Source organism: Podarcis tiliguerta (assembly GCF_965153285.1).
Source record: "Podarcis tiliguerta genome assembly, chromosome: 5".
In the NCBI taxonomy this organism is placed as follows: Eukaryota; Metazoa; Chordata; class Lepidosauria; order Squamata; family Lacertidae; genus Podarcis; species Podarcis tiliguerta.
Window position 1 is genome coordinate 42,943,870 of NC_139538.1, and position 25,794 is coordinate 42,969,663.

Sequence of the window (25,794 nt, forward strand, 5' to 3'; positions counted from 1 at the left end):
CGTTTGGGCTGTTTGCAAAGAATGCAGTGTCATCAAAAGACAAAACATGCAGAAAGAATAGCCCAGGAGTGGGTGCTGTGTTGCACAGACCATTGTTGATGGAGCTCAAATTCTCTCCTCCCACTTGGCATTTTCACCCTTAAGAACATGCTTGCAATAGCATAGATCTATGAGTCTGTTGCATAAAGAAAGAAAACAGCAGTTCAGAGGAGCATAGGAAGCTGCCTAATATTGAGTCAGGACATTGGTACAGTGGTACCTTGGTTCTCAAACTTGATCCGTTCTAGAAGTCCGTTCCAAAACTAAAGCGTTCCAAAACCAAGGCATGCTTTCCCATAGAAAGTAATGCAAAATGGATTAATCCATTCCAGACTTTTAAAAACAACTCCTAAAGCAGCAGTTTAACATGAATTTTACTGTCTAATGAGACCACTGATCCATAAAATGAAAGCAATAAACAATGTACTGCAGTCACACAATCTATCAATCAGTAGCTGAACTGGGTTACACACAGTCACAAAAACAAAAAAGAGCCGCAAAAACAAAAACACAAAACAAATAGCAAAAACAGACAGACCTCAGCGTAACACTCAAAACGGAAGTGTGGCACTCAAATCAGAAGTCTGGCACTCCAAACGGAAGCGTAACACTTAAAATGGAGCAGTTTGCAAACCAGAACACTTACTTCCGGGATTGCAATATTTTGGTTCCAAGTCGTTTGAGAACCAAGGCACCACTGTACATCTAACTCAGTATCAGGTGGGCACACTCATAATCTCTCATGGCACACTCATAATCTCATTCCACACAGCAATAATAATAGCAGTGCTTGAACTATCCAGCACAACAATTGGGGTTGTTGTTTTTCCCCAGATACAAAGTTGTAGCACATTCCTTGCTGTGGAAAGGCAGTATTCCCACAACAAAAGCAATGCAAGTCATTTGGCCTGTGTGCAATAATGGATAGCTTCTGTGCATTTATTGTACTAACATGGATTGTCAAAACAGAAAAGACTCCTATAATACTCATCTCTCTCTCTCTCTCTCTCCACACAGTGACCAATGGCCGGTTGCAGGAGCTGTCCCAGACCTCGGAATCCAGCTCCTCTGCGTCATCCTACTCCTCAGGGACCCCCTTCAGCTCCATGAATGGCCTGTTCATGGCCCCGATCCCCAGCTCAGCAGCACAAAGTTGCATGGTGGATGTTGGCATCTCTGCTGAGCTGCCAGTCCAGAGACACACCTTGGAAAGAGCAGAGACCGCCATGCAGACTGATCCGCTGTCAGACGGTGCCTCCTATTCGGGGAGTCTGGTGATGGAGACCCGACGGGTTGTGGAGCCCTTGAAGATCCTGAAAGACACCGCCATCCGCACCGAGAGCCTCAAAGAGTCCTTCCGCTTGAAGAAGCACCGGCCCTTTGCCAGCAGAGAGACAACAGACCCCTCCCCTAAAACTGCCCTCCTTCTGGCACTCAGCCGTCCACGACAGCCCATCAAGAGATCGCAGAGCTATCTGACCATTTATGGTAGGTGCCATGGGATCGTTATTCTTACCATTCTTACCATGGTTCATGGAAACTGCAACAGGATTCCAGGCACCCCATTCCAGTCCCCCTCCCCATGTCCCGTTTCCCCCCAGGGAGCATTCCACACACATTGAGCATGCTCAGTCTTTATTGGGCTGCTGGGGTGATGGGGGTACCTTTCTGTTTTGACTACATAAATACTGGGAGAATTGAGATTGCTGCTGCTGCTGTTATCATCATTATCATTATAGCAATACAGTAATGTAGTGTAAATCAGGAGGGTTGCAGTTTTGGAAAACTTACATTCCCCCCCCCCCTTTTCATTTTACATTAATGCAACATTATTTTGATGTCAAATATTAAGTGTGAACCCAGGAAATAATTTTATGGAGGAAGAAGGGGAGAGGGATAAGGCAAAGAGAAGAGGATTAGACAAATTCATGGAAGATAAGTCTATCAATGGCTACTAGCCATGGTTGTGTTCTACTTCCACTGTCAGAGACTTTACACCTCTGAATATCAGCTGTTGGGAATCGCAGGTGGGCAGAGTGCTATTGCGCTCCTGTCCAGCTTGCAGCCTGTCCACAGGGATTTGATTGACCACTTCTCTCCTAGGGAGTTTCGAAAATGTACCTTATTGCTAAACAGTCCTGACCCTTAATATGTAGGCAGAGAGGAGAAAATCCCATGGCACATCTGAAAGACACTGGTCTGTGCATTTTGTTCCATCATGCAGAAGGTTTCTGGCCCCATTTAACAGGCAGAGTCAGAAAGTTACATAACCAGATACCTTTTCTTCTCCTTCTTAAAATGGTACCCACAATACGCTGTCAATGGGGCTGGAGTGGGGAAGGATCATATTTTGGGTTATCCCAGGGCTATGATCTTCAGGTATGACTTTTTGGATTCTTGCCCCAGAGGAGAAACGCCAGAGGAAGAAAGAGAAGCCGGTCTCCTCGGAGAAGAAGGCCACGCTCCAGCGCTCCAAAACCCTCATGAACCTGTTCTTAAAAAGCACCCGGACAGGGAAGCCAAGCTCGGCAGCTGGGTCACCAGAGACACAGAGGAGATCCAAATCCCCAGCACGGTCTGATGGCGAGAAAGGTAACAAAAAGATGTTCTGTTTCTAGCATCCTCCAGAGAGCACAGTACTCTGGCTCTTGAATCTGGTCCTGCTTCATTGTAAACTTGCGCATGGCAGCAAGGTCCACTGAGATTTTTGGTGGGGAGAAGAGAACCTTTCACTACAAGGCTTTCCCCCTTTATTGGGCAGGGACAGAAACAGGGAGAATAATAGATTGTCAAGTGTGTGAGCATTTCCCCTCACAGAGGTAAAATTCCCAGTGACCCTTAACAAACTACAATGCTCAGAAAGGGCAAGAGTGTGTTTTGAATGTGCTTCAAAGCTTATAGTGTGTACACAGCCTGAATGTGATTGCCAGCCAGCAGGCAGCGGAACCAATCACCATTCCTATTTATATCAACAGCTGAGCTGGAGAATTTCTGTTCCTTTCTTGGCTGTCCATTTCTCTCCGCACACCATGACCAAAAGAGAAGGCCCCAGGATTTGGCCTAGCCAAGATTAGGGGCCCATTTTACCAGGTGGACGTAGACTGGGCTGTTGGTTCATTTACTAGAGCACTGAGAAACAGCATCTTCCATTCTGTGCTAAGGGCTTTTCCATTTGGCCTTTCATCCTTTCTACTGGTTGGGCAACAAGGGAGCACAATGGAAGTGCATTTGCCAAATGCTGATGCTTTGGTGTGAAGCACCTAGAGCAGGAAGGTGGCCAGAGTCAGTCTGTGGGGCACAAGAATCCTCTGGAGGTCACATTTGGCAGAACAAGTTGTCATAACCCTTGCTTCAGCATTTCATCACTAAACTGGAAGTGTCAGGAAAAGTCTCTGGGAAACATGGGAAAATGTGGCACAGAGAATTGTACTGTATACTGGCCTGTCTCCCTATGTCGGGGGGAGGAGCCTCAGGGCCAGGAGCCAAATGTGACCCCTTCTCCAGATCTCTCTCTCTCTCTGGTCCTCAGAAACTCTGCTCAGGCCCTGCTCCACACTTGTCTAGTTATTTTACCTGGCTGGGCTGGGTCCCTGAAGTGCAAGAATACACTTTGGCCACACCCACCACTGGTATGTGGGCCCTGGAAGGTTTGACCATGAGGGAATATGGTCTTCTTCAGGCATCTTTTCTGTGATTATTTGTGCTCATGATGCTATTGGGACAGTCATACACCCTTCTGCTTTTGCTGCTGTTTGCACTTGCAAAGGTCCAAGGCGTGCATACTGCTTTGTGCAGTCAGTGCACATTCTGTAACTCGCTGCTGAAATCCTGTAACTTTTCACACCACAAATGTTTGGAGCGGGGGGCATCATTTCACTTGTGTTGCACTAGACGCAGACGTGCCCCTCTATATAGTAAGAATGCACTAACATTGGGGAAACATCGCAGGACAACTAAGAAAGCAGAAAGATGTGTGGATAGCCCGGTATAAACCCATCACTAATGCACAGTTATTCCACCGTGACTGGTTGAAGGACACACACATAAAACAATCTGTAGGGGCCAGTAGGTGGTATAGACAGCACTGTCTGTCAGACTTGCACAAATTGTAAGAAAAAACAAAAGGCAGAATGGCAGTACAGTTTTCCTTTTCTCCCTTTTCATCAGATAGAGCAGAGACCAGTCCAAAATGGCCACCGCTTCCCTCCAATTTGCCCTTCTCCACTACAGATTCCAAACTATTTGTCTTTGCTCTTTCTTCCCATCTTACCCTCTTGCCTGCAGTTAGCGTCGTACAGAAGATTGTCACCCGCACTCTGAGACGGGGTAACTGAGCAACAAGCATGTAGCTTCACGTGAGCATGCCTTTGGAAACCTGTGCATGTGTGTGCTTTTGTGTTGATATCAATTGCCACTTCTTCACGCCTTTCCTTTCTCAGCTGCGAATGTACAACACCTGAACATCCCACATCCAAATCCAGCACCCTAACCATCTTCATCTACACTGGGGTGCTTGTGGGTACAGAATAACTTGCATGTGCAGTGCCAGTAGTTACCCACAGACATAAGATTTCAAGTGCATGCATGCATTTCAGGCTTGTGGTTCCAGGTGGCTAATGGCCTCATGCTTTGTTATTCCCGGATTATGTTTTTGCACTGACTTTCTGTGGTGCCCCTCCCAGAAAAAGGCCGCCTTTTCCCCTCCTTGGGCTCCTCTCCCCAGTACAATGGCACGGAGCGCAGCAAAGTCACCGAGAGCCACCTGCTGCTTATTGAAGACATGGCCAGGAAGCTGCTGATGGAGGATGAAGTGGCAGCTGTGCTGAGACACTGCACCCGGGTAAGGATGGAGGACAGCCGCCATGTGTGCCTGAATGGGCCAATCTCTCCCTTGATTGTGAAATGTCTTGCAACAACTTATGATCTATAGTTGCCTCACTCTGCCTTCAGTTACATTTGTACCTCTCTTCCGTAAGGCTGTGCTTTAAAGCATCCCATTTGTCCTGTTGCTGACAGGCTTCCCAGAAGCACCAGCTTGGTGACTACTGTGCCAAACAGGACGATTAACAGGATGGTCCAACATGAGGCTCTTGCGTTTTGTCTCACTCTGGCACATGGTTTGGCACCCATTGCGTTCATTTAACTAAGAGTCTCTCATTTTGCTTTAAGTGTCATGGCTTCCCCACCAAAGAATCCTGAGATTTGTGATGTGTTGAAAATCTTCAAACAGTTCTTGGCTCCCTTAACAAACTAGAGTTCCCAGGACTCTTGTTGGGGGGGGGGGGGAGACACAACTCTTAAAGTGGAGTAAGAGTGTTTGTGGCCACAGGTGGTTTGCTTGCTTTTATTTGGAGCCTATTCTGTGCAGACTTAGGGTGAAAATCTGGTAGGGCAAAGCAGGCATTGGCATGTCTGGCAATCCAACATTCACTGCAGCTTTGAAGGTCTTACATACCCTCAAAAGCATCAAAGGCAAAAAACGGGATGCCATCTTCCCATTTTTTCTCACCAGGGGACAGTGGCCATTTTCAGTGCTTTGATCTTGCACCATTTTTCACTGCAATCCCCCCCCCCAAAAAAACCCCAGTGTTTTTGGGCATGGGGTGGCATGCAAGATGGGGGGTGTCGCTGTGCGTAATTGCACAAGGTCACAGCACCCAAAAAGGCCAGTGTCCTCTTGTGAGAAAAAATGTGATGTCCTGGTTTTTCTGGGACGCTTGCAGGGCATGGAATGTTTGCCCTCACCAGTTTGGTACCTCCCACTTCTCACCATTCCTGTTGGCCTTTGATGTGCCACTAGAGGGAGCTCTGAGCTAGCACATTGTTGAAACTCATTCCCAAGACTGCTTCTGGGAAGCCCGAGGAAGAGAGGGGGGCACTAATCTTCGTGCAGAGAGGGACAAATGAAACTAGGGCAGGGAGAGGATTGCTTGATAGCCTGATGCAGCAGCCACCCTGAAACGGGTTTCTTTTTGCTAAGACTCCTAAGGGCAGGATTATCAGGAATCCTATAAACTAATAAAGACTTCCACCTACAAGCATGCAATTCAGCCCTATGCATGTTGAATTGTGTTCACGGTGTGTGTGTGTTACATTCTCGTGTCTCTAGGACTGCAACCTTAAAATGCTTTATTAAAATGTTTAAGGATAGCATTCTGATTAAAATGGCTCAGTCTGCAGATAGGTCCACTGTCTGTATTCTCTTAGATTTTCCTGTCAAGGGTCACACTCCCTTGGAGTAATCTGTTGGGGTGGGCAGTGCTGAAACCAGCAATGGGCAGAAGCAGAGCCCAATGTGGGGTGGCTACCCATTTTCTTGTGCTCTTTCTGTAACACCAGCACCACACTGCATCTCTGACATGCCTTGTTCTCTGTCCCCCCTCCCAGCCTGACTCTTGTCAGAAGTCTGAACTGATTGCTTGCAGGGGGCTGGGGCCACACATTGCCCACCTGGAGCTAGGATGAGGCATATTAGTCCAACTTTGGGTCAGGGAGGGGGAACCACCTTTTGGGGGGAACCAGTTTTGACCTGCCAGGCCTCCCCATTTTCCCCAAATGAACACCTGCTTCACATCTGGTACAGCTGAAGATCCCAACAGAAAGCCGGATTGAACCCCCCAGCCATCCATTGATGCCCAGGCAGTTCAATCCTGCTTATCCTGGGAAAGAGTTCCTTACGGAAAGCAGGATTAAACTCCCCACCCATCAACTGAGCAACAAAGAATAGTAACGGGGATCAAGGGATCTGTTGCTGCTTCAAACGGAATAGCAAGATGGGGCTATTCCATTTGATCTCTGCTGATGGTTACTTTCCCCCCAACACACAGTACATCCAAGAAAGTGGGGTGGAAGATCTGGTGAGGCCACTCCTGGCGATTCTCGACCGGCCCGAAAAGTTGCTTCTCCTCAGAGATATCAGGTAGGAACAGGAAGCAATAAACCGTGGGAGGCTGAACTGCACCACTAAACTCAGAGGGTGGGGAGAGAAGTGCACATCACCCCAGGCTTGCCCAGGGTGCCCATTGCTTCCTTCTGGTGCTCTCTTTGGTTATTTGCCATGTTCTTCCCCTAAAACAGCTGCATTGCATGAGCCACCAAACACCCATGAGTCTTCTCTCCCACTTTTTTTTTTTACAGGAGTGTGATCACCCCCACGGATCTGGGCCGTTTTGACAGTATGGTTGTGCCGGTGGAGCTTGAAGCTTATGATGCCCTGAAGAGCAGAACAGGTGGGGAAGGAGCCAGCAAGGATCACAGGTGGAAGGAGGAGGGGGTGATGGATTGGGGGGGGGGCTTGTCAAAGCTCTCTTTCATTTTATGGATGCTAGAAGCAGTTGGTGGAAAACATTCCTATTCAAAAGGGTTGCCACGAGGAAAGGATCATTTCAGTCTATTTATTTGTCCGGAAAAGAAAGCAAATGGGGTGATATGGGGAGAGCTCAGCTGAATCAACATTTCTTGCAAACCATCTGAATATTTATTCCAAATGACTGTTGATTTTTCTGCTCAGTTCTTCTTGGCACCAAGAGACAAAATCATGGGTAAAGCCAGGATTTATGTTGCGGGGAGGGGCAGGCTTCATGTTAGGGGGCAGAAACTTAGTTAAGTATTTTTATTGATCTACTTGATTTAGGGGGGCAGCTGCCCCCCCTGCCCTCCTTAGCTACACCCGTGGGCAAAATGGATGTAGTGCCATTCATGCAACTAGCAATTGCCCCGTGCAATGTGAGAAAAGTGGCAGTGGACCCTTTGACTATCTAGGGGCCCCAGCCAGTTCCTTGGCTTGCCAGTCTCCACTGCTGGTTGTGCCTTCAACCTATCCGGAGTGCCAGCAACTGAGCCTGGAGTTGCGTAAAGCAGGGAAGGGAAACGTGGTCCTTGAAGATGGGGCTGGGCTCCAACTCCCAAGATCCCAGATCCTTGGCCAGGGTGGCTGAGGCTGATGGAACGTGGAGTCCAGCGATACCTGGAAGGCCTCAGGTTGCCCCATTCTTAATGCAAAGTACGAGGGAGTTTCTGAACATGTACATAGCACATCCTCCTTCGTCACAGAGTGTGAGCTTAGCTTTGTGTATATATACATACATAATGCTCTCATGGGAGTAGTGCAAATAAGCCTTCTATAGAAGAAGGCCTGGTTTCCGAAGCCCCGGAAGCTCCTTTTTCTCTAGAAATTAACCCCTGAGGGGAAAGTAGCCAGGAAGAAAGGCTGGCCACGATGCCACCCAAGATCACTGTGCAAAAGAAAATGAAGCTCAATTTGTCCACCGTTCCCTCTTCACAGTGAGGTCACCTGCTCTCCGCCCAGCACAGCAAGAAACACCTCCCAAGAGACATCTCATCACCCCAGTGCCTGGTGAGTCCCCAGCCTTCATCCTTGGGGGTCACACGCACACCGTGCTTAAATGTAGCCCCCAAAATATTGTACTTAGGAATCGATGTGGGGGGAAAGACTTTGAGTTTGAGAGTGAGTTATAATACAGATGGCATGAATGTGTGCATTTCATTTCATTTGCAAGAGATGTTCTAGTTACAGCGCTGGGGTTTCTGCAAAATGTGGGGTGTGTTTGGCAAAGGAGGGTGTCAGGCCCAAATATCTGGCACCTCTGGTTCAGTTAACTCAGGCAGCAGGGCTGGTGAAACTCTTCTGTGAGCCTCTGCTCATAGGGAGAGATGGTGCTCAGCAAAGAGGGGGGCCATTGGACTGACTTGCTTAAGCCAGCTCCTTACCTAGGAACCAAGAATGGCACATAGGTATTGTGGTAACCAATGAGAAGGGCCATATTTGTGATTCCTGCTAACACACACACACACCCCTCCAAAAAATCTCAGCTGAGGAAGCGCAGTCGAGACAACCATTTCTTTTGTATTCAGTATGGTGACATTAACTCAAAATGTTATGTTTTGAACAAGGTTGAAGTTGGTTGCCATTTCACAAATCCTTATCCGCATCGAAGTTCCAGTGCAACCAAGGAACTGGGAAGTATTAGCCAACTTCAACCACACATTTCCAGTCCTTTCCACAAGTTAGGGACAGAGGAAGCTTCCTAAAACCCAGACCATAGGTGTAGAAACAGCTTGCTATTGACTGGAAGCAGTTCTCAAGGGTGTCAGGCAGGGAACATTCCTAGCCAGGGATTGAACCTGAGACCTGCACGCAGAGCAAATGCTCTCCCACGGAGCTACGGTTCCTTCCAAGTTCACTTCAGGCATTCAGATATTAGACCCATCTCACCTAGCTGCTTTCCCTTTTTCTGAGGATTGATAGGACAGGGCTGCTCAGGTGATGGTCACATCCTGTGACTCTGGTTTCAGATTTCCGGGGCAGCTTCCTCCTGAAGCCAGTGACCAGCGAGGAGAAAGGAGGGGCGGCGGAGGAAGCAGCAGCAGCGCTGAAGGATAGGATGAAAGGCTTGCAGCTCTCGTCCAGCCCTAGACGGACTCACCCCCGAGGCTATACCCCTCTTCCCGACGTGCCAGTGGATGCCTACGCCTCCCACAGCATCTCCGCCTCAACTGCTGGGGGCGGTGGGCAGCCCCACTGGTTCCTAAGCAAGCCCGCAAAAATGTCAGCGAGCCCCTCGCGAGCAGCACCCCCTCGGGAAGAGGCGGGGCAACCCCACGAGCAAGGGGACGGGCGGCCTGGCCGAGGGAGGCCTCGCACGCCCAAGTCAAGCCATGGCAAAGCCACAGTCTGGGGGCCACATGGGGAAGTCCAGCCTGCCAAGGACACCCTGTACTCTGCGGTCAACAGGCCCCGAAGAGGTAGGCCCCAGCTGAAGCAGCTCTTCAAGGACGCCCCGGCCTCTGACCAAGAGGGCCTGCTCCAAAATGGCCCCAGTGATGTCCTGGAGGAAGAATATGAGCTGCTGACGGTCAACCTGTCCAAGAGCAAACAGTCTCTGGGTAAGTTAAAGGTACCACTGACAGCCCTGGTAATGGAAGCAAAGGTCCCAACCCTTCCTCCTGGTGATTTGCGTACAACTAAGGAAACAGTTCTCAACTCTCTCCCTCTGACTATTACGAGGTGAGGAATCTCAGGCTACCAAAAGGAATAGTTCTGAGATTTCAGGCTTCAGTTCATTGGAAGGTATCAAAGGGAGGGGGGTCACATATGGATAGCCCTTCCTGTCACCTCCAGCAAAGTCGATAGCAGCTACAGACTTCCTTCAGTCTGGGAGGAGCATTGCAATGGTTTGCACCCAGGTTGCTTGTGTTCCCCTGTGGTGGCCTGGATTGTACTTCACATTTCCCTAGAGCAGGAGAAGGGAGATTGGACTCGACTCCCATCAGCCCCAGCCACTGTGGCCAATGGTGAAGGAGGACAGGAGCTGTCCTTCTCCTGCCCAAGGATGACAAGGGAAAGTTTAGAAACCTCTCTGATTTTTCAGCAGGACTACCCTGCTTTGGAGGACTGGTAAACAAGGTGGTGAACACCCATTTAGAATTAGGTCTCATCCACACCATACCTTTAAAGCACTATTATGCCACTTTTAACAGTCATGGAGAAGTCCAATTGCTGTGAGGAAAGAGAAACGAGTCTTTGGCTTGGTCCTGCTACCTGACAAGGTCAGGACACCAAATTGGAAGACCATGCACTTAAGGAGTCTGCAGGCCTATTGTTTGCCAAATTGCCAGCAAGTGAAGCATGTGCACCACTCTCTGGCACCAGCTGCTGTTCTAGGCTGTTGGCACACCTGGTGCTCCTGTTCTCCAGACAGGGAGGGTGCTATTGGCAGTGGATTGTATTGGCTCAGCCACCTTTCCAACTTACTACTGAGTGCTCACAGAGAACTACTTTGTTTTCCAGGGATCAGTATTTCCGGTGGGATAGAGTCCAAATTGCAGCCAATGGTGAAGATTGAAAAGATTTTTCCAGGGGGAGCAGCATCCCTGAGTGGAGAACTGGAGGTAAGCAGAGCAGCAAAGCAAGGCTGGCTTTCAGCAGCATCATACAGAGGCCAGGTACCCCCCACCCACAAACCTTCCTTGTTTCTCTACTTAGCAGCTGAGTATTATGATCCACCCATGACCCACTCGTACACCCACTACTCAGTTATTGATGGTCTGGGCCAGCCTATCTCAACCTTGGGTCCCCAGCTGTTATTGGACTACAACTCCCACCATCCCAAGCTAGCAGGAACAGTGGCCAGGGATGGTGGAAGTTGTAGTCCAACATCTGGGGGCCCAAGGTTGAGAAAGTCTGGTCTAGGAAGCCAATGTAGTGTGTGCTCTCCGTGTTACTGGACTATACCTCCCATCAGCCCAAGTCACCATGGTTAGGGATGGTGTGAAGTCAACAGGATCTGGAGTGCAGCACATGGGCTGTCCCTAGTGTAGCTGATCTTTGCATAGCCATTATATATTTCTTCTCAGCTTGCCCACAGCAACATACACAGCTTCTGCAGGATGCAGCAAACAACACTTACTCTGTGCACTTTCAAGAGGATTTGTGCAGTTGCTTCAGAAGCTCTGTTGGGAGCCAGTATTTGCACATCCAGCTGCTCCCCCCCCCACACACACACATAACCCACCAGCAGAGGAGGACACCACCCTCCCTCCTATCCCCCATACTAGCAGGGAAGCAACTTGGCCAAGGTCACCCAGGGGAGTCTGTAATAGAGCAGGCAGCAATCTCTCTCCTTCCCTAATCCCTATACTCTCGCTTTGCAGTCTCTACAGTCTGTTCTTCCCCCCTCCTCCTCCCATCAAAGCAGCCTGTGCCTCTGCACCACTGTTCATGCAGCCTTAATCCTATGCAAGCTTACTCAAAAGTAACACACACACACCCCGAGTGCAAGGGAGCTTAATCCCCAAAGATGAACAGGACTGCAGCTTCTGTGTGGAATTGCGACACATAGAACCTACTAAATTTACTCCTCTGTTCCTATTGCTATGAATTTATAAATTGCTTTCAATGCAAGCACGCTTTTACTGTACAACTGAAAAAGACTGCATGGAGGAATCTATTGCAGCTTGTAGGATCTTGATGAAACCATTGTAATCTAAAAAGCATGGTGCATAAGTGGGGCTAATGCGGAAGGAGTAAAAAAAGAGAGACAGAGAGATTTCAGCCAATCAAATCCATATACAGGAAGGTAATATAACAATCCTACAAGTGTGCCATATCATATCCCTTTGCCAGGGAGGGAGACCTTCATCGGCAAAGCCTGGATCTACCGTATTTATTCATTAATCAATGACGTTTTTATCCCACTTTTTTGTCCCAGTATGAGGACACACTGGGTTATGCTAGCAAAACAGGATTTCCCCATAATTACTAGGGTTCAAGACCCACCTTATTCCAGAGTATGTCTCAGAGTCCATCACCACAGGACTGGGATGGGATCACTAGATCACAAGCAGGGGAATCCCAAGTGAGCCACACTGATCCCTGTGTTTGCGAAAGAGTGATCAAAGCTTTCTAAGGAGCCACCAACTCAAGTTGAGCAAGCCAATCTCCTGGCTCCCAAACAGAAGAGTGTGCCATGGTGGCCATGCCAGGAATCTGACCCCCACCCCACCCACTTACATTGCCCCTTCCATGGCAAAGGGGTTGCGCCTCCCATCTGACATCCCCACAGCCCAACCTCCCTGCGCGCTTTCACCCTTTTAAGACACCCGCCCCCTCCCCACCAAGTAAGCACTCATTGTGCTTTGTCCTATAATGAGGCCGAGGGCCCCAGCGGCAGGCATACACACCCCATTGTGCCATTCAGGGTTCCCCATGGTTCAGGGCGCTGTGCGGCATTTCACAAGGCCTGCGTAATGAGGCCGGGCGCTGACAAAGAACCATTGTGGGCCTTGGCCCGCCCGCCCGCCCACCAGGCAACTTTTCATCTGTCCCCGGGAGCAGCTGTAATTAGATTTCCCCCTCGGTGGCCTCTTTGCTGAGGGGATGGCAGGCCCAGATTGCCAGGTGGCTCTGGAGGGGGGGAAGCCTAATGGTCCCCCAGGTTGCTGTGGCGGGGAGAAACGGTCAATGGCTGGCTAGAGGAGGTGACACTCCTCTGCGATATTTATGGAGGGCTGCTGGTGGTGGAGGAGGGTGTTGACCTAAGGCTTGCCAGTTTCTTCAAAGCTCCCTTCTCTGCAGCCAGACCACCTCCCTGCCAAGCCCAGAGACAGGAGTCTCTCTCTCTCTCTCTCTCCAGCTTAGCTTTTGCATTACTGCTATACACAGGGATCCAGCTATTCTGCTAACTCAGGATGCAATATCCACCTTGGCATTGTTGCTTAACACGTAACTGAACTATGGGACTCTCTCCAACAGGAGACCATGATGGCCACCAGTTGGGATGGCTTTTAAAGACAAGTCAACAAAACCGATGACTACTAGCCATAGTCAGAGGCAGTTGTGGTTCTCAACACAAGTTGCTGGGAATTGCAGAAGGGGCGTGCTCTTGCCCTTGGGTCCTCCTTGCCACTTTCCTGGCTATTGTGAGAACAGGGTGATGGGCTAGATGATCCAGCAGACTGTTCTTAGGTTCTTGTGGCACTGCTGGGCATCTGCTAAGGTCCACATCTGAACAGGGGACCCGCTGCCAATCTCTGGAGGCTCCTGGACATACTGTTCCTCCTCCTTGTTGTTACTTCCTGTTTTCCTCCCCTCTTCAACCTTCTGAGCAGTGCAAAAAGAGCAAGAGCAGTCACTTCTGCACACCTTGCAATGGGCAAGCCGTAGTGCCCACTGAAGGCAATGGGAGAGGCAAGTTATTGGGCAGCAACAACTGCAGTGAGAAAGAGGTCTCATTCAGGGGATGGAGCTCACCGAGGGCATCATATCCAAGGAACCAGCACTGAAGAATATGTGCAGTGTTCCCCGGCCTGGTGCTCACCCAGATGTCTGGGATTACAATCCCCACCCACCAAGATGGCCAAAGGTCAGGGATGATGGAAGTTGTATTCCACAACATCTGGAGGACACCATGTTGGCTGCTCCTGTTTTAGACTAATATCCACCAGCCCCAGTCAGCAGGCTAGCTGGGGCTGACGGGTGTAGCCCAAAACATCTGGATGTTTAAGGAAGGCTGATATACAGAGTACCAAGGGGCATAGCAAAGATGGAGCTGCTTACACAAGTGAGACACAGGAAAGGTAAGTCAGCAGCATCACCACAGCACACCACATAGTTGGTGACTCTAGCTCTGAAGTATAGCTGCACTTACCATGTTTCTGCTCTAAGCAAGAGCTCCCTGGCAGATTTCAGACAGGGGTCTTTCCCAGCCCTACCTGAAGATGCCCGGGGTTGAACCTGGGACCTTCTGCATGGGAGGCAGATGCTTTGTCACTGAGCTATAGACCTTCCTCTTGAGCTACATCTCTTCCTGATATAATGCATATCGGAATACTGGGCCTCCCTTTCTAACTCCTTTGGGGGGTTTTTTTGCTAGGCGGGCCAAGAGCTGGTTGCAGTGGAAGGGGAGAGTTTGCAGAACGTGACCCACCAGCGAGCTGTGGACATCATCCGCCAGGCCTATCGCAACAAAGCCAAGGAGCCCATGGAGATTGTGGTGAAGGTGCCGAAGAGAGCCAGGTAATGCCGTGGACAAAGCGACATGTCCTGAAGAACGTGGCCAGCCCAGGCCTTCAAAGTGGCTGCAAGCCCCCACTGTCAGCAAAGGACCTGTTTATGATGGCTGCCTATTGCTCAGAAAGGTAGTGGTACCGCTGAAGCAAACTACTGGCTGGGTGAGTAAGAAGGGAAACCACTTAGCAAGCAGGGGGCTTAAGGGAACATGTCAAGCTTCCCATTTCCAGAGTAGCAGCAGGGAAGCGCAGGTGCACCTATCATAGGACCAGCCTCGACAGGAATCAGGTGTTCTGTTTCCAAAACCCACCAAGAAGATGCTTTCATGAGCAGCTGTAAGTGGGACAGCTGCAACCAGGACTAGTTGCTTTGCAACAAACTTCATGCTGTAGTGAGCAGGCAACGGAGTTGTTTTTGGCATATGGAACTTTGTACAGCTCTCATTCGAGTGGAGGTTTCAGATAGCAGGATGTAGGGCTGGCACCTTTAAACCAGCCTGGCCACTTTTTGGACACTTGGCTAGTTCAGGTTGAGCACTTAGGCAATGGCACTGTTTTAACACATCTGAACATCTGTCTGCAAGTGAGTTGTGGATTTTCTTCTCTCCTTTTGGAGAGACAACCGTCTGAGGGTCCACGAGATCATTAGTGGAGGGAACAGGGCTTAATATATTCACCCAACACTTTCTTCCATTGAAACTCAAATGCTAAATCCACAGAGAAATAACAGGCAGCCGTCCCAGTAGGAGACGTATAGCAAAGCAAGCTGGTGGTCACTGTTTCCATCTACCCTCAGAGCAGCTCTGCAATGGCCATGATGTTGCAAGCCAGCAAAAAGGAAGAGCCTCTTCTCTGAACTCCACGTGGGGAGGACCTACAGAGGATCTCTAGCCTGGAATCCTAATGTCTGTTTCAAAGCATCCCCCAGCTATTGCCTAATAGGGAAGATCTGCTAAAGGAAAGGGATAGATCCATCCTCTTCTTATCCCTGAGCTGAAGTTGCTATTTTGGATCAGAGAGTGTCCATTTCCCAGGTGGATACATTCCCTATGGGGCATTTTTTAAAAGATGCTGCCACAAATGTTTTGCAAGCCACTGGGTGAAGGTGGCAACTGTGAACCAAGGTGCATTTGGACCCAGTTTTTATACAGCGACAAGAGGAAGGGTGTGCAAGTGCAAGACCACCAGCCCGCCCACCTCTGCTTCTCATCCATCATCAGAACCATTCTACCCTGTCTTCATCCTTCCATGCTCCACTATCCCCACCCATCAAACCACCAGGTGGCTTGTCTTTAAAAACACAGAAGTGGCTTTGTCGTCTTCTTCTTTTTTTAATTCACACTTTTCTTTTGGTTTGTACAAGAAATTTACACAGCTTGGAAAATATACAATTTCAGAAATAAAAGTTAAAAAAAAAAAGTAAAACACAAAGTGGTGCTAAAAAAAGGGAGGGGAAGAGAGGGATCAGGTAAGCAACAGTCACAGAAATAACATGCACCAAGCTTTTTCCTTTGGTCTAGTGTTGTGTGTCCCTGGCGCCAATCTCATGCACTCCCATAGCTATGGGCAGGAGAGTTAACAATGGCCAGGGGTGGAAGTGGGCGGAGATGGCTTGTTCTCTCGGAATGCACAACAATCTCCCAAGTGAACGTGGAAGCCATAAACTCCCTTCTGCAAACAATCCAAAGTATCATACAGAGCTGGAATGCGTCCTCCCCAAATTCTTGAGTGTGCTCTTTCATTTTCTTGCATGCGGATAAACAGGAGGAACTGGAGCTAAGGCTAGACCAGGCTGGCAGATATCAGGCAGTCCCTCCTCTAGCAATGGGGCTGTTATTTCCAAAGTGGCTTAAGCAGGGTGCTGAACTAGGCTGGGCTTTGGCTGCACTCTGGTCACAAGTCACTCAAGGAGAGGCTTCTCTGCTCAGCGCTTGCACAGCCAGAGGGCCGGGGCTAAGAACATCTGACCAGCTTGGCAGGATGGGCACATCAAGGACTAGCTGCACAAAGGAGAACTCAGGGTGGTCAAGGAGAAGGTGGTGAGCCACTGTGGCTATCAGAGCCATGTTTGCTCTGCCATCTGGTTCTTCCTGCATTGGCTGAAATGATAACTCATTCCTGTTCCTAGTCCTCCTTGTTCAACTATACCCTGTTAACCCCAGGGATATGAAGTCAGCCTGGCTACATCTCTCCACCAGAGAGAGCTTTTCTCCTTTACAGGATATTCAGCCACTCCCAGTCAAGCTCCTCTGGAAATTACTTTTCTGCACCCCTGAAGACAAGACCCTGCTTCGCTGACCTTTTTTGCTCCTGGGCAAATATCGCAGGGTATTTGCAATGAAGCTCTTTTTGAAAACACTTCACCTCCAGGAAGCTAGTGGGCAGCGTAAAGCTTAATTTAGCAGGGAGGGTTTCCATAGCAGGTATGGAGGTCATCGCTCTCCGCAAGTGAGATGCTGCCCTCTGAAGAGCCCATCTGCAGAAAAGGTCCTAGGCTATTTGGATGTGAGAGTAGAGGGTGGGCATTTGGGCCGGGCTTTTTCCTCACTTCCAGAAGCAGCTTGAGTACAGGTTTTTAAAGATGTGTGGGCTTGAGGGCACTGGATGGAGCAACTCTGGTGTTCAATTGCCTCCAAGCTAATTGCAACAGAAAGTGGACAGCTGGGTACTGCAAGATCAGAAAGGAAGGCTGGACTGAAAACAGGAACCAGGCATTAAAGAGAACCAGGATTCAAACTGAATCACATTTGGTTAGAAGCCATGAGGTGGAATGGAACTGAGACCCCTGGAGAATGCAGGCATCTGGGAACAGTCAAGGGACGCTGTCCATCAACTGACCCCATCCTTTGCTAACCTGGTGTCCTCCAGATATTTTGGACTACAACTCCCAACAGTGTGCCAGCTGAGGCTGATGGGGGCTGTAGTCCAAAATATCTGAAGGACATTAGGCTGGCAAATGATGGCCTACCCACATCATCCATGAGAACCAGAAGCCAGCAGGGCACTCTGCCAGCCAGGCCTGAAAGGAAAGCAATGCGGGTATCATGAGGAGGGTGCTGCAGGCAGGCTCAAAGGCAGTACCACTGGGCCCTCAAACAGCTTATGGAGCCTGCAGGGAGTGGATACAGCTGGGCAGAAAAGCACAAGCTGGAGGAGGGCAGCCGGGGGTCGGGGGGAGACCCAGGCAGCAAGGCCAAACAAAAGGCACTCTCAAATCAGAGCTCAACCAGGAGCGACAAAGGCAATTGGGGGTGGGGTGAAAGGACATCCCAGATCCCCATGCAGCAGGGTTCCCACCGGGGGGAGGGAGGGAGGAGTGGGACTGGCAAGTAACTCGGAGCCCTGGTACAAGACTCAGCAACCCCAAGCGAATGGGCAGGCCCTGCTCTTGTGTGGAGAACATGACATCCCCAGCTTACAACAAGAGGAGTTCAAATATCTGGGAATGTCCTATAAAAATAAGTTGGGCATCATTGTTATTATATATTTATTTATACCCTGCCTATTTTCCATGACGGGACTCATCATGGAAGTGAGGATGGGGCTGGAATGCAGATGACATCGTCTATAAAAATTCAGAGACATCGTCTATAAACTGTGACACGTTGGCTGTCCTGGTCCCGTTAAGGTTAGGGCACGTGACAGGGCATCAGTCAGCCAATGCATGTGCCTGAGAAGCTTTGGCCTTTTAGTCTTCTTGGGGAGGTGCTGGGTGGGGGGTGGCTCCTGCTTCCACAGCAGAGAGGGAGACTACTTTTCCTCAGCAAGCCTAGCACAGTGTCTTCCCACAATGCCTTGGGTGAGATCAGGCTAGGCCTGCATATCTTCTGTAATTCCACAAAATGGCTACCAGTCACATTTGCTAGATGCTACTTCCATACATCAGAAGCAGTTTGACACCGAATACCAGCTTTTTTTGAGGTGCGTGTGGGTAAACTGCAGGTGAGGGCTGCTAGGCTCATACGCTGCTTGTGAGCTTCCCTTAGGTATCTGGCTGGCTACTGTGGAAACATAATATTGGCCTTTGGTCTAACCCAGCAGAGCTCTTCTGAACCTTCTTTAGCACTGAAATAAGCACTAAATGTGGGACCAGAATTCAGCATCCTGAGAATCAATGTTGGGTCTTCCTGCTATTTATCATTCTTATTATTGCTGTCCTTATGACTATAAAAAAATAGCTTGTGTGGACCTTACAAAACAACCTGCCCTTTACAACTACTGTAAGCAGCACAAATTATGCAAACAAAGTGCATGTGTGCAAGTTTGCTTAATTTGTACAACTTGTCAGAGTCACAGAATCCGGGGTTCTCTCGGTGGCTTTTGATTTATGCCCTCCCCCCCCCCCCATTTATTTTAAAGATTCACTTTACCCAGCCCAGGACTGGGACAAAGGTCAAAAGAGCATCCTGTAAAATGCTTCTCCAGCCAGCCTAAAAACAGGCTATGCTAATTCCTTCCCATCAGTTAAGTGGATCAGATGGCTGTCAGCAAAGCCAACTCAGCCTAATTTCCAGCCAGGTGGTGGCTGAGGGCCAGCTGGGTCACTTCATACAGGTAGTGGCAGAAGAGAGAGCTTCCTGCCTTCACCGTATCTCCAGCCCACAGAACAGGAGGCAAAACAGTGGTAGCCATTTTCTACCACAGCCAGCACCTTTGTGGGAGGCTGAGGAGCATTAGGACCTAGTGGGCAGCTGCTTCCCCATGGGGAGGAGTGGGGAATGGAGGAAGAGGAGGAGCTGCTGTTGCTACAACATTCCAAAGGGCGGGCTTAGTTAGAGGTTAGTCCCGCCTCCCTACAAGGCAGGTCTGGAAAATACTGACAAAATCCTTAGCAGCCTCTACCTCCCAGTGAAACTGCCTGGCTTCTGGTCCTTGTCTTATCTCAATGGCAGTGAAATCTGTTAAGCTGGTGGGGGTGGGGGGAGTTCCCCAGCCAAGTTAAGTAATGGAACAAGTGCTACCCAGTGGGATTCAGGTATAGCAGACCTCTCCCTCCACCAGTGGTCCCAAGCTAACTCCGTTCTCACGTCCGACGGAGCACGCTCCCTTGTCTGCGGCCGCACAGCCTATTCACCAAGGCCTTCTTCCGCCAGGCACGGTCAGATCTCAGTGGCGGCAATCTCCTCAAAGCAGATGCCTTCGCCCCCATGCATCTCGTACTCCTCCATGTCCCGGGCCTCTAGTTCGAGGCTGAGGTGGCGCAGCTGGCTCTCCAAGTCACGGTTGTGCCGGTACATCTGGATGTAGTTGTGCTGCAGCTGCTTCTGGTAGCGGATGACCCTGTCCTTTTCCCCCTGCCAAGTGACACGCTCGGCGTGGAAAGCCTCCCGCTGCTCCTCGCCGCGCCGGCGCTCGCACAGCAGCTCGGTGCGCAGCCGTTCGGCCTGGGAGCGCAAGCCCTGCAGGGTATCGGCTGCCTGGCGATGGGCCTTGGCCTCATCGCACTCGGCCAAGAGGGGGCAGAGCTCCCCGCCCGCACTGCGCAGTCCCTCCAACTCGTGCTCCAGCCGCCCCACCTTCTCGCGCAGCAGCTCCGCCTCGCTCTTGCGCCTGGCCAGCTCGTTGGCACACACCTCCAGCTCCAAGGACTTGGTGTGGGCCACTTCCTGCAAGCCCAGCACCTGCTCTTCACCAGCCTGCAGCTCAGCCCTCGCTTCCCTCAGCTGGGCCCTCAGAAGCACCAGCTCGTTGCCCCGCTGCGCTACCTCCGCCTGCGATTCCTTCAGCTGCTGTTTCAGTAGCGAGATCTCGCCAGACTTCTGGCACACCTGGTGGGAGTGAAACAAGAAGCATTAGCTGACCTGGAAGATGCCATAGATTCTGACCCGGCAGAGTGAGAGGCCTGGTTGGATTAAGAATGTAAGAAGAGCTCTGCTAGATCAGGCCAGTGGCCCGTCTAGTCATAGAAAAATCATAGAAATCATAGTTAGAACGGACCAAGGGGGTCGTCTAGTCCACGCCCCCTGCAATGCAGGAATCTTTTGCCCAATGTGGGGCTTGTTGTGACGTGGGGTTTGTGATTTCAGCTCTCTTGACATAATCTGCTGGAGACAGTTCTCTAGTAACACTTCTTTATTACAGCAAACAAGACTGAAGACTGAGGAGGGGAAAGCTACATTTATAGGGACAGGGGACTAGCTAGAAAGGATACATTTTGGAGGGAACAATATCAGGCAATCACAGTCCTGCCTTTTGGAGGAAACCAATAAGACAGAGGATCCAAATACAGCAGTTTAAATGAACCAATAGTAGCTGTACCCCCTGAAACCAAAAGGCAGTTACTTTACCCTAATGCAAATATAGACAATAATAATACAGATATAAAATCCTTTGACTCAATACACAACACCCCTCCCCCCCTAGTGAGCACAGCAGACGTAATCTCTCAGGTACTGTGGGGTCCTACAACTTCTACTTGATCTCCTGACAACAGGCGTTGCCGGTTCTGGATTGGGTGTTACCTGTGGTAGAGGGGCTGCTATAGGGGTTTCCTCAGGAACAGATGGAGTCCCAGACATCTCAGGGTTCCCTACCTGTACCTCGTCATCATGAGGACTAGCAGACCCTGGTTCATTTGCTGAAGCCCCTGGTGACTGCACCTCTGGGCCATTTTCACTCTGGTCTTGCAGCTCTGCGTCGTTAGCCAGGGATGAATTATCTGACTCCTCCCTGCTGAGCGCCCGGCGCCTCAGCTGATCTATATGTCTCTTCCAAACTTGCCCATTTTCCAAGGTTACATAATAGGACACAGGTCCACTAGCCCGGGTGACCACACCAGCCACCCACCGCGAACCTCGTGAATAGTTCCTCACCCAGACCAGATCTTCAGGGCGAGATACCTTGTTGTGTCAGTCTCAGCCTGGGGGGTTGCTCTTGAATTATGGTTTGGCATTTTATCCGGGTGGACATAATCCAGCACCGTTACCAGTCTTCTACCCAAGAGCAGCTCAGCTGGCGACTTGCCCGTCGCAGTACACGGCGTCGCATGCTGCAAAAATAACATTCGCGCGATGCGAGCTGACCAGTTACCCTCCATTAAGCGCGCAATGGATTCTTTGGCTGTTCTTACCATGCGCTCAGCCTGCCCATTGGAGGATGGGTGAAAGGGCGCGGATGTGACCCCTCTTATGAAGTTATCAGCCAAGAATGCCCTGAATTCTTGGGATACAAAAGCTGCCCCATTATCTGATACAATGGTCTCAGGTAACCCGTGGGTTGCAAACAGCTGCCTCAACACCTTGATTACGGCAGCTGATGCCATGCTAGGGACCATCGCCACTTCTAACCATTTGGAATATGCATCGACGACAACCAAAAAGACCTTCCCCTGGAATGGCCCAGCAAAATCTAAGTGCAGCCGGCTCCAGGGAGATCTGGACTGCTCCCACCAGTGAACTGGTGCTCTGGCCACTTCTGGCCGCACCTCTTGGCATGCCTTACATGTTCGTACCCATTGTTCTATGTTCTGGTCCATTCCAGGCCACCACACATAACATCGGGCTAGCGACTTCATCCTGACCATTCCCGGGTGTCCCATGTGAAGCGTCTCAAGCACCCTGTTTCTCAGTGGTGCTGGGATGATCACCCTATCTCCCCACAGGAGACAACCCTTATGCATGGACAACTCGTGCTGCCTTGTCGCATAAGGCCTGAATTTGTCTTCATGCGGACCACCTGGCCACCCCCTCCCCACCCAAGTGAGCACACGGGAGAGAACAGCATCTTTCCTCGTTTTCTCAGCTATATCAGTAGCCGTTACAGGAGCCCCCGGAAGTGTTTCCAGCATCATTATGTGCTCCGCTGGAGCGGGATCCTCATTGCTCCCGCCAGGAAGGGGCAATCGACTCAGCGCATCAGCGTGGCACAACCGTTTCCCCGGCACATGGGTCAAGGTGTACTGGAACCCGTTCAGGAATATAGACCAACGCAACATTCTGGGGGAGAGAATTTGTGGCGTTTGTTTGTTCGGGTTGAACAACCCTAACAGTGGTTTGTGGTCCGTTTCAATGGAGAAATGGCGACCGTACACATAATCATGGAACTTTTTGATTCCTGCCACAATTGCAAGCGCCTCTTTGTCAATTTGAGCATAGTTGCGCTCCGTGGGCGACAACGTACGGGAATAGAAAGAGATGGGCTTTTCCGACCCATCCAGTTCCCTATGACTCAGCACCGCCCCCAGGCCGTATTGAGAGGCATCACATGCCAGGACCAGCGGCTTTGACTCATCATAATGAGCAAGGACGCTCCCGCTACTCAGCATTCTTCGCAAGGAGTCAAAAGCCTTCTGCTGCCCCTGCCCCCATCGCCACACATTCTTTTTCTGCAACAGTCTATGTAATGGTTCAGCTACCGAAGCTTTATGGGGTAAGAACGAATGATAAAAGTTAATAAGTCCCAGGAATGACTGCAACTCCGTCTTGTTCTGTGGTCGTGGTGCCTCGATGATGGCCTTAATCTTAGCATCTGTGGGGTGGATGCCTGATGCATCAATTTTAAACCCCAAGAAATCCACAGCTGGCACCCCAAAACTGCATTTTTCCTTTTTCAGTTGCAACCCCACCTCCTTGAACTTGAGCAACACTGCACGGACACGCGCAACCAGTTCCTGTGGGTCTTTTCCAGCAATCAAAACGTCATCAAAAAATGGCAAGACCCCCGGCAGACCTCTTAACAGGCGTTCCATGAGCCCTTGAAAAATCCCTGGGGCCACACAAACTCCAAATTGTAATCTGTTAACTCTGAACGCCCCTTTATGTGTGACAATAGTCTGTGCTTCCGCTGATTGTGGGGTTACTGGCAGCTGTTGGTAGGCTTGTGCCAGGTCAATTTTGGCAAACACCTTGCCCCCAGCCAGTTTAGCCAACAGATGTGATACGACTGGAATGGGGTATGAGTTTCCCCTGAGTGCCTTATTGATAGTACATTTGTAATCTGCACAGATCCTGACTTCCCCATTTGCTTTAAGGGGCGTGACGATTGGAGTCTCCCACTTAGCAGAGTCCACGGGTGAGAGAACTCCCTGCTTGACCAATTTATCCAGCTCTGCTTCGATCTTGGGTTGCAGTGCAAATGGCACTCGCCTTGGTTTGAGTCGGATTGGGGCCACCCCAGGGTCCAACTCGAAGTCAACTGGGGGCCCTTTATAACAACCCAGTTTTCCATTAAAGAGACCAGCAAACTCTTTGCATAATGCCTCGCTCATCTCAGGGCAGGTTTGGATTGAATTAAGCCCTGATATACTCAGTCCCAGGGCGGGGAACCAGTCAGTGCCCAGGAGACTGGGGCGACTGCCCTTCGCAATCACCAGTTTGAGTACAGCCTGTTTGTCCCGGAACTGAACTCTCACGGCACACATTCCCATAACATGGATGCGGCCCGCTGAGTATGACTGCAAGGTTGCCGGGAAGGGCTCCAGAGGGGGCAACTTACCCCTGGGGAAGAATGTCCTCGCGGTCTGGTCCGACACGATAGTGAATCCAGATCCGGAGTCCACCTCCATGTCGCACTGCTGACCCTCAATCTTCACCTTGACGTGTGCCTTGCCTTGCGCTGGGAACTGCACGACCCTCCCGTTGATCTCCGTTACATAGTGGCAGTCCTTTAGAAAATGGGTTGCTGTGGGCGGTCTGCGATGCTCCAGTCTAGGTGTTCCTGTCGCTCCCAACGCCGCCGATCTACAGACCCTGGCGATGTGACCTGTCTTCCCGCACGTCCGGCACATAGCATCCCGGAAACGACAACTCTTCCGCTCATGGTTTCCGCCACAACCTGGACACCTGCCTCGGTGATCTTTGTGCACTGTGCAGGCCTGACGCACTGACTCGACCCCACGGACTGGGCTCTGGCTCGGAGTAGCCTCTAGCTCGTCCATGGCATGCGCAACTTCTATCTGTGGCTTAGGGGCCTTGCGACTGGCATCAAGCTCCTCTCTTTCATAATTCTCCGTGGCGGTGGCCTCCTTCAAGGCTGAAGCAAGGGTAACCTCTTCTTTAGCCACGATGCGTCTTCTGGCTTTCTTGCTGCTCAGACCACCGATAAACCGATCCAGGAGAGTCTCTTCCAGATTTTGGAAGTCGCAGTGCTGAGCGAGCTTCCGCAGTTCAGCTAGAAATGCAGATACAGACTCCCCAGCACGCTGCTGCCTCTCATGAAACTCCATCCGCCGGGCCATCTTGGTCTCAGTAGGCGCCAAATGGCTTGTTAGGCAGGCAAGAATATCTTTGAGAGATGTCTCACTTAGCTTCGCTGGAGCAAGCAATGCCTTGGCCAGCTTGAAGGTCTCAGGCCCACAGTAGCTCAGGAATGTGGCCCTTCTTTTGCTGGCATCGGTGATCCCTTGAGCCACTGCGAAGAACTCGAAGCGTTCGACGTAGTCTTCCCACGTGTGGGGCTCTGATGGCTGGAAGGGCTCCAATACCCTTGGACTCTCCATTGTCCTGCGGCAGGGTCGTCTTCTCAGCTGGCCAGTGAGTCTTGTTCTTAGCTGCAATCCGGACTCTGAGGCAGGGCTGCGTTTAACCGCTCCTCAGCATTCCGGATCCCACCTTCGTCGCCAGTTGTTGTGACGTGGGGTTTGTGATTTCAGCTCTCTTGACATAATCTGCTGGAGACAGTTCTCTAGTAACACTTCTTTATTACAGCAAACAAGACTGAAGACTGAGGAGGGGAAAGCTACATTTATAGGGACAGGGGACTAGCTAGAAAGGATACATTTTGGAGGGAACAATATCAGGCAATCACAGTCCTGCCTTTTGGAGGAAACCAATAAGACAGAGGATCCAAATACAGCAGTTTAAATGAACCAATAGTAGCTGTACCCCCTGAAACCAAAAGGCAGTTACTTTACCCTAATGCAAATATAGACAATAATAATACAGATATAAAATCCTTTGACTCAATACACAACAGGGCTTGAACCCACAACCCTGAGATTAAGTCTCATGCTCTACCGACTGAGCTATCCTACCATCCTGTTCTCACACTGGCCAACTAGATGCCTATGCGGAAACCCGCCAGCAGGACCCCTGGAGCACAAGATCCCTCTCCCCTCCGGTGGTTTCCAGAAACAGGTATTCAGAAGGATTACTGCCTCCAGCAGTGGAAGGCAGAGCACACCCATCATGGCTAGTAACCATCCTTAGCTTTCTCCTCCATGAGAAGGTAGCCTGCTGCCCTCAAGCCCAGGAGCAAAATCACAGCCTAGGGCAAGGATGGAAAAGATTG

General features: G+C 50.4%; 2 protein-coding genes across 10 annotated transcripts in view; one reads left to right on the forward strand and one right to left on the reverse strand.

The window, feature by feature from the left end:
- PDZD7 (PDZ domain containing 7) overlaps positions 1–16,249 on the forward strand; it is a 29,446-nt gene extending 13,197 nt beyond the window's left edge. The window contains exons 8-16 of the mRNA XM_083441009.1: positions 1,057–1,527; positions 2,446–2,631; positions 4,722–4,879; positions 6,867–6,958; positions 7,177–7,268; positions 8,324–8,395; positions 9,355–9,945; positions 10,850–10,950; positions 14,433–16,249. Coding sequence (XP_083297135.1) covers positions 1,057–1,527; positions 2,446–2,631; positions 4,722–4,879; positions 6,867–6,958; positions 7,177–7,268; positions 8,324–8,395; positions 9,355–9,945; positions 10,850–10,950; positions 14,433–14,579 — 1,910 coding nt within the window. The 3' untranslated portion in view covers positions 14,580–16,249. The remainder of the gene's footprint in view (positions 1–1,056; positions 1,528–2,445; positions 2,632–4,721; positions 4,880–6,866; positions 6,959–7,176; positions 7,269–8,323; positions 8,396–9,354; positions 9,946–10,849; positions 10,951–14,432) is intronic.
- LZTS2 (leucine zipper tumor suppressor 2) overlaps positions 15,880–25,794 on the reverse strand; it is a 71,073-nt gene continuing 61,158 nt past the window's right edge. For all 9 annotated transcript variants that reach the window (XM_083441001.1, XM_083441003.1, XM_083441005.1 and 6 more), the window contains one exon: positions 15,880–20,336. In XM_083441001.1, coding sequence (XP_083297127.1) covers positions 19,668–20,336 — 669 coding nt within the window. In that variant the 3' untranslated portion in view covers positions 15,880–19,667. The remainder of the gene's footprint in view (positions 20,337–25,794) is intronic.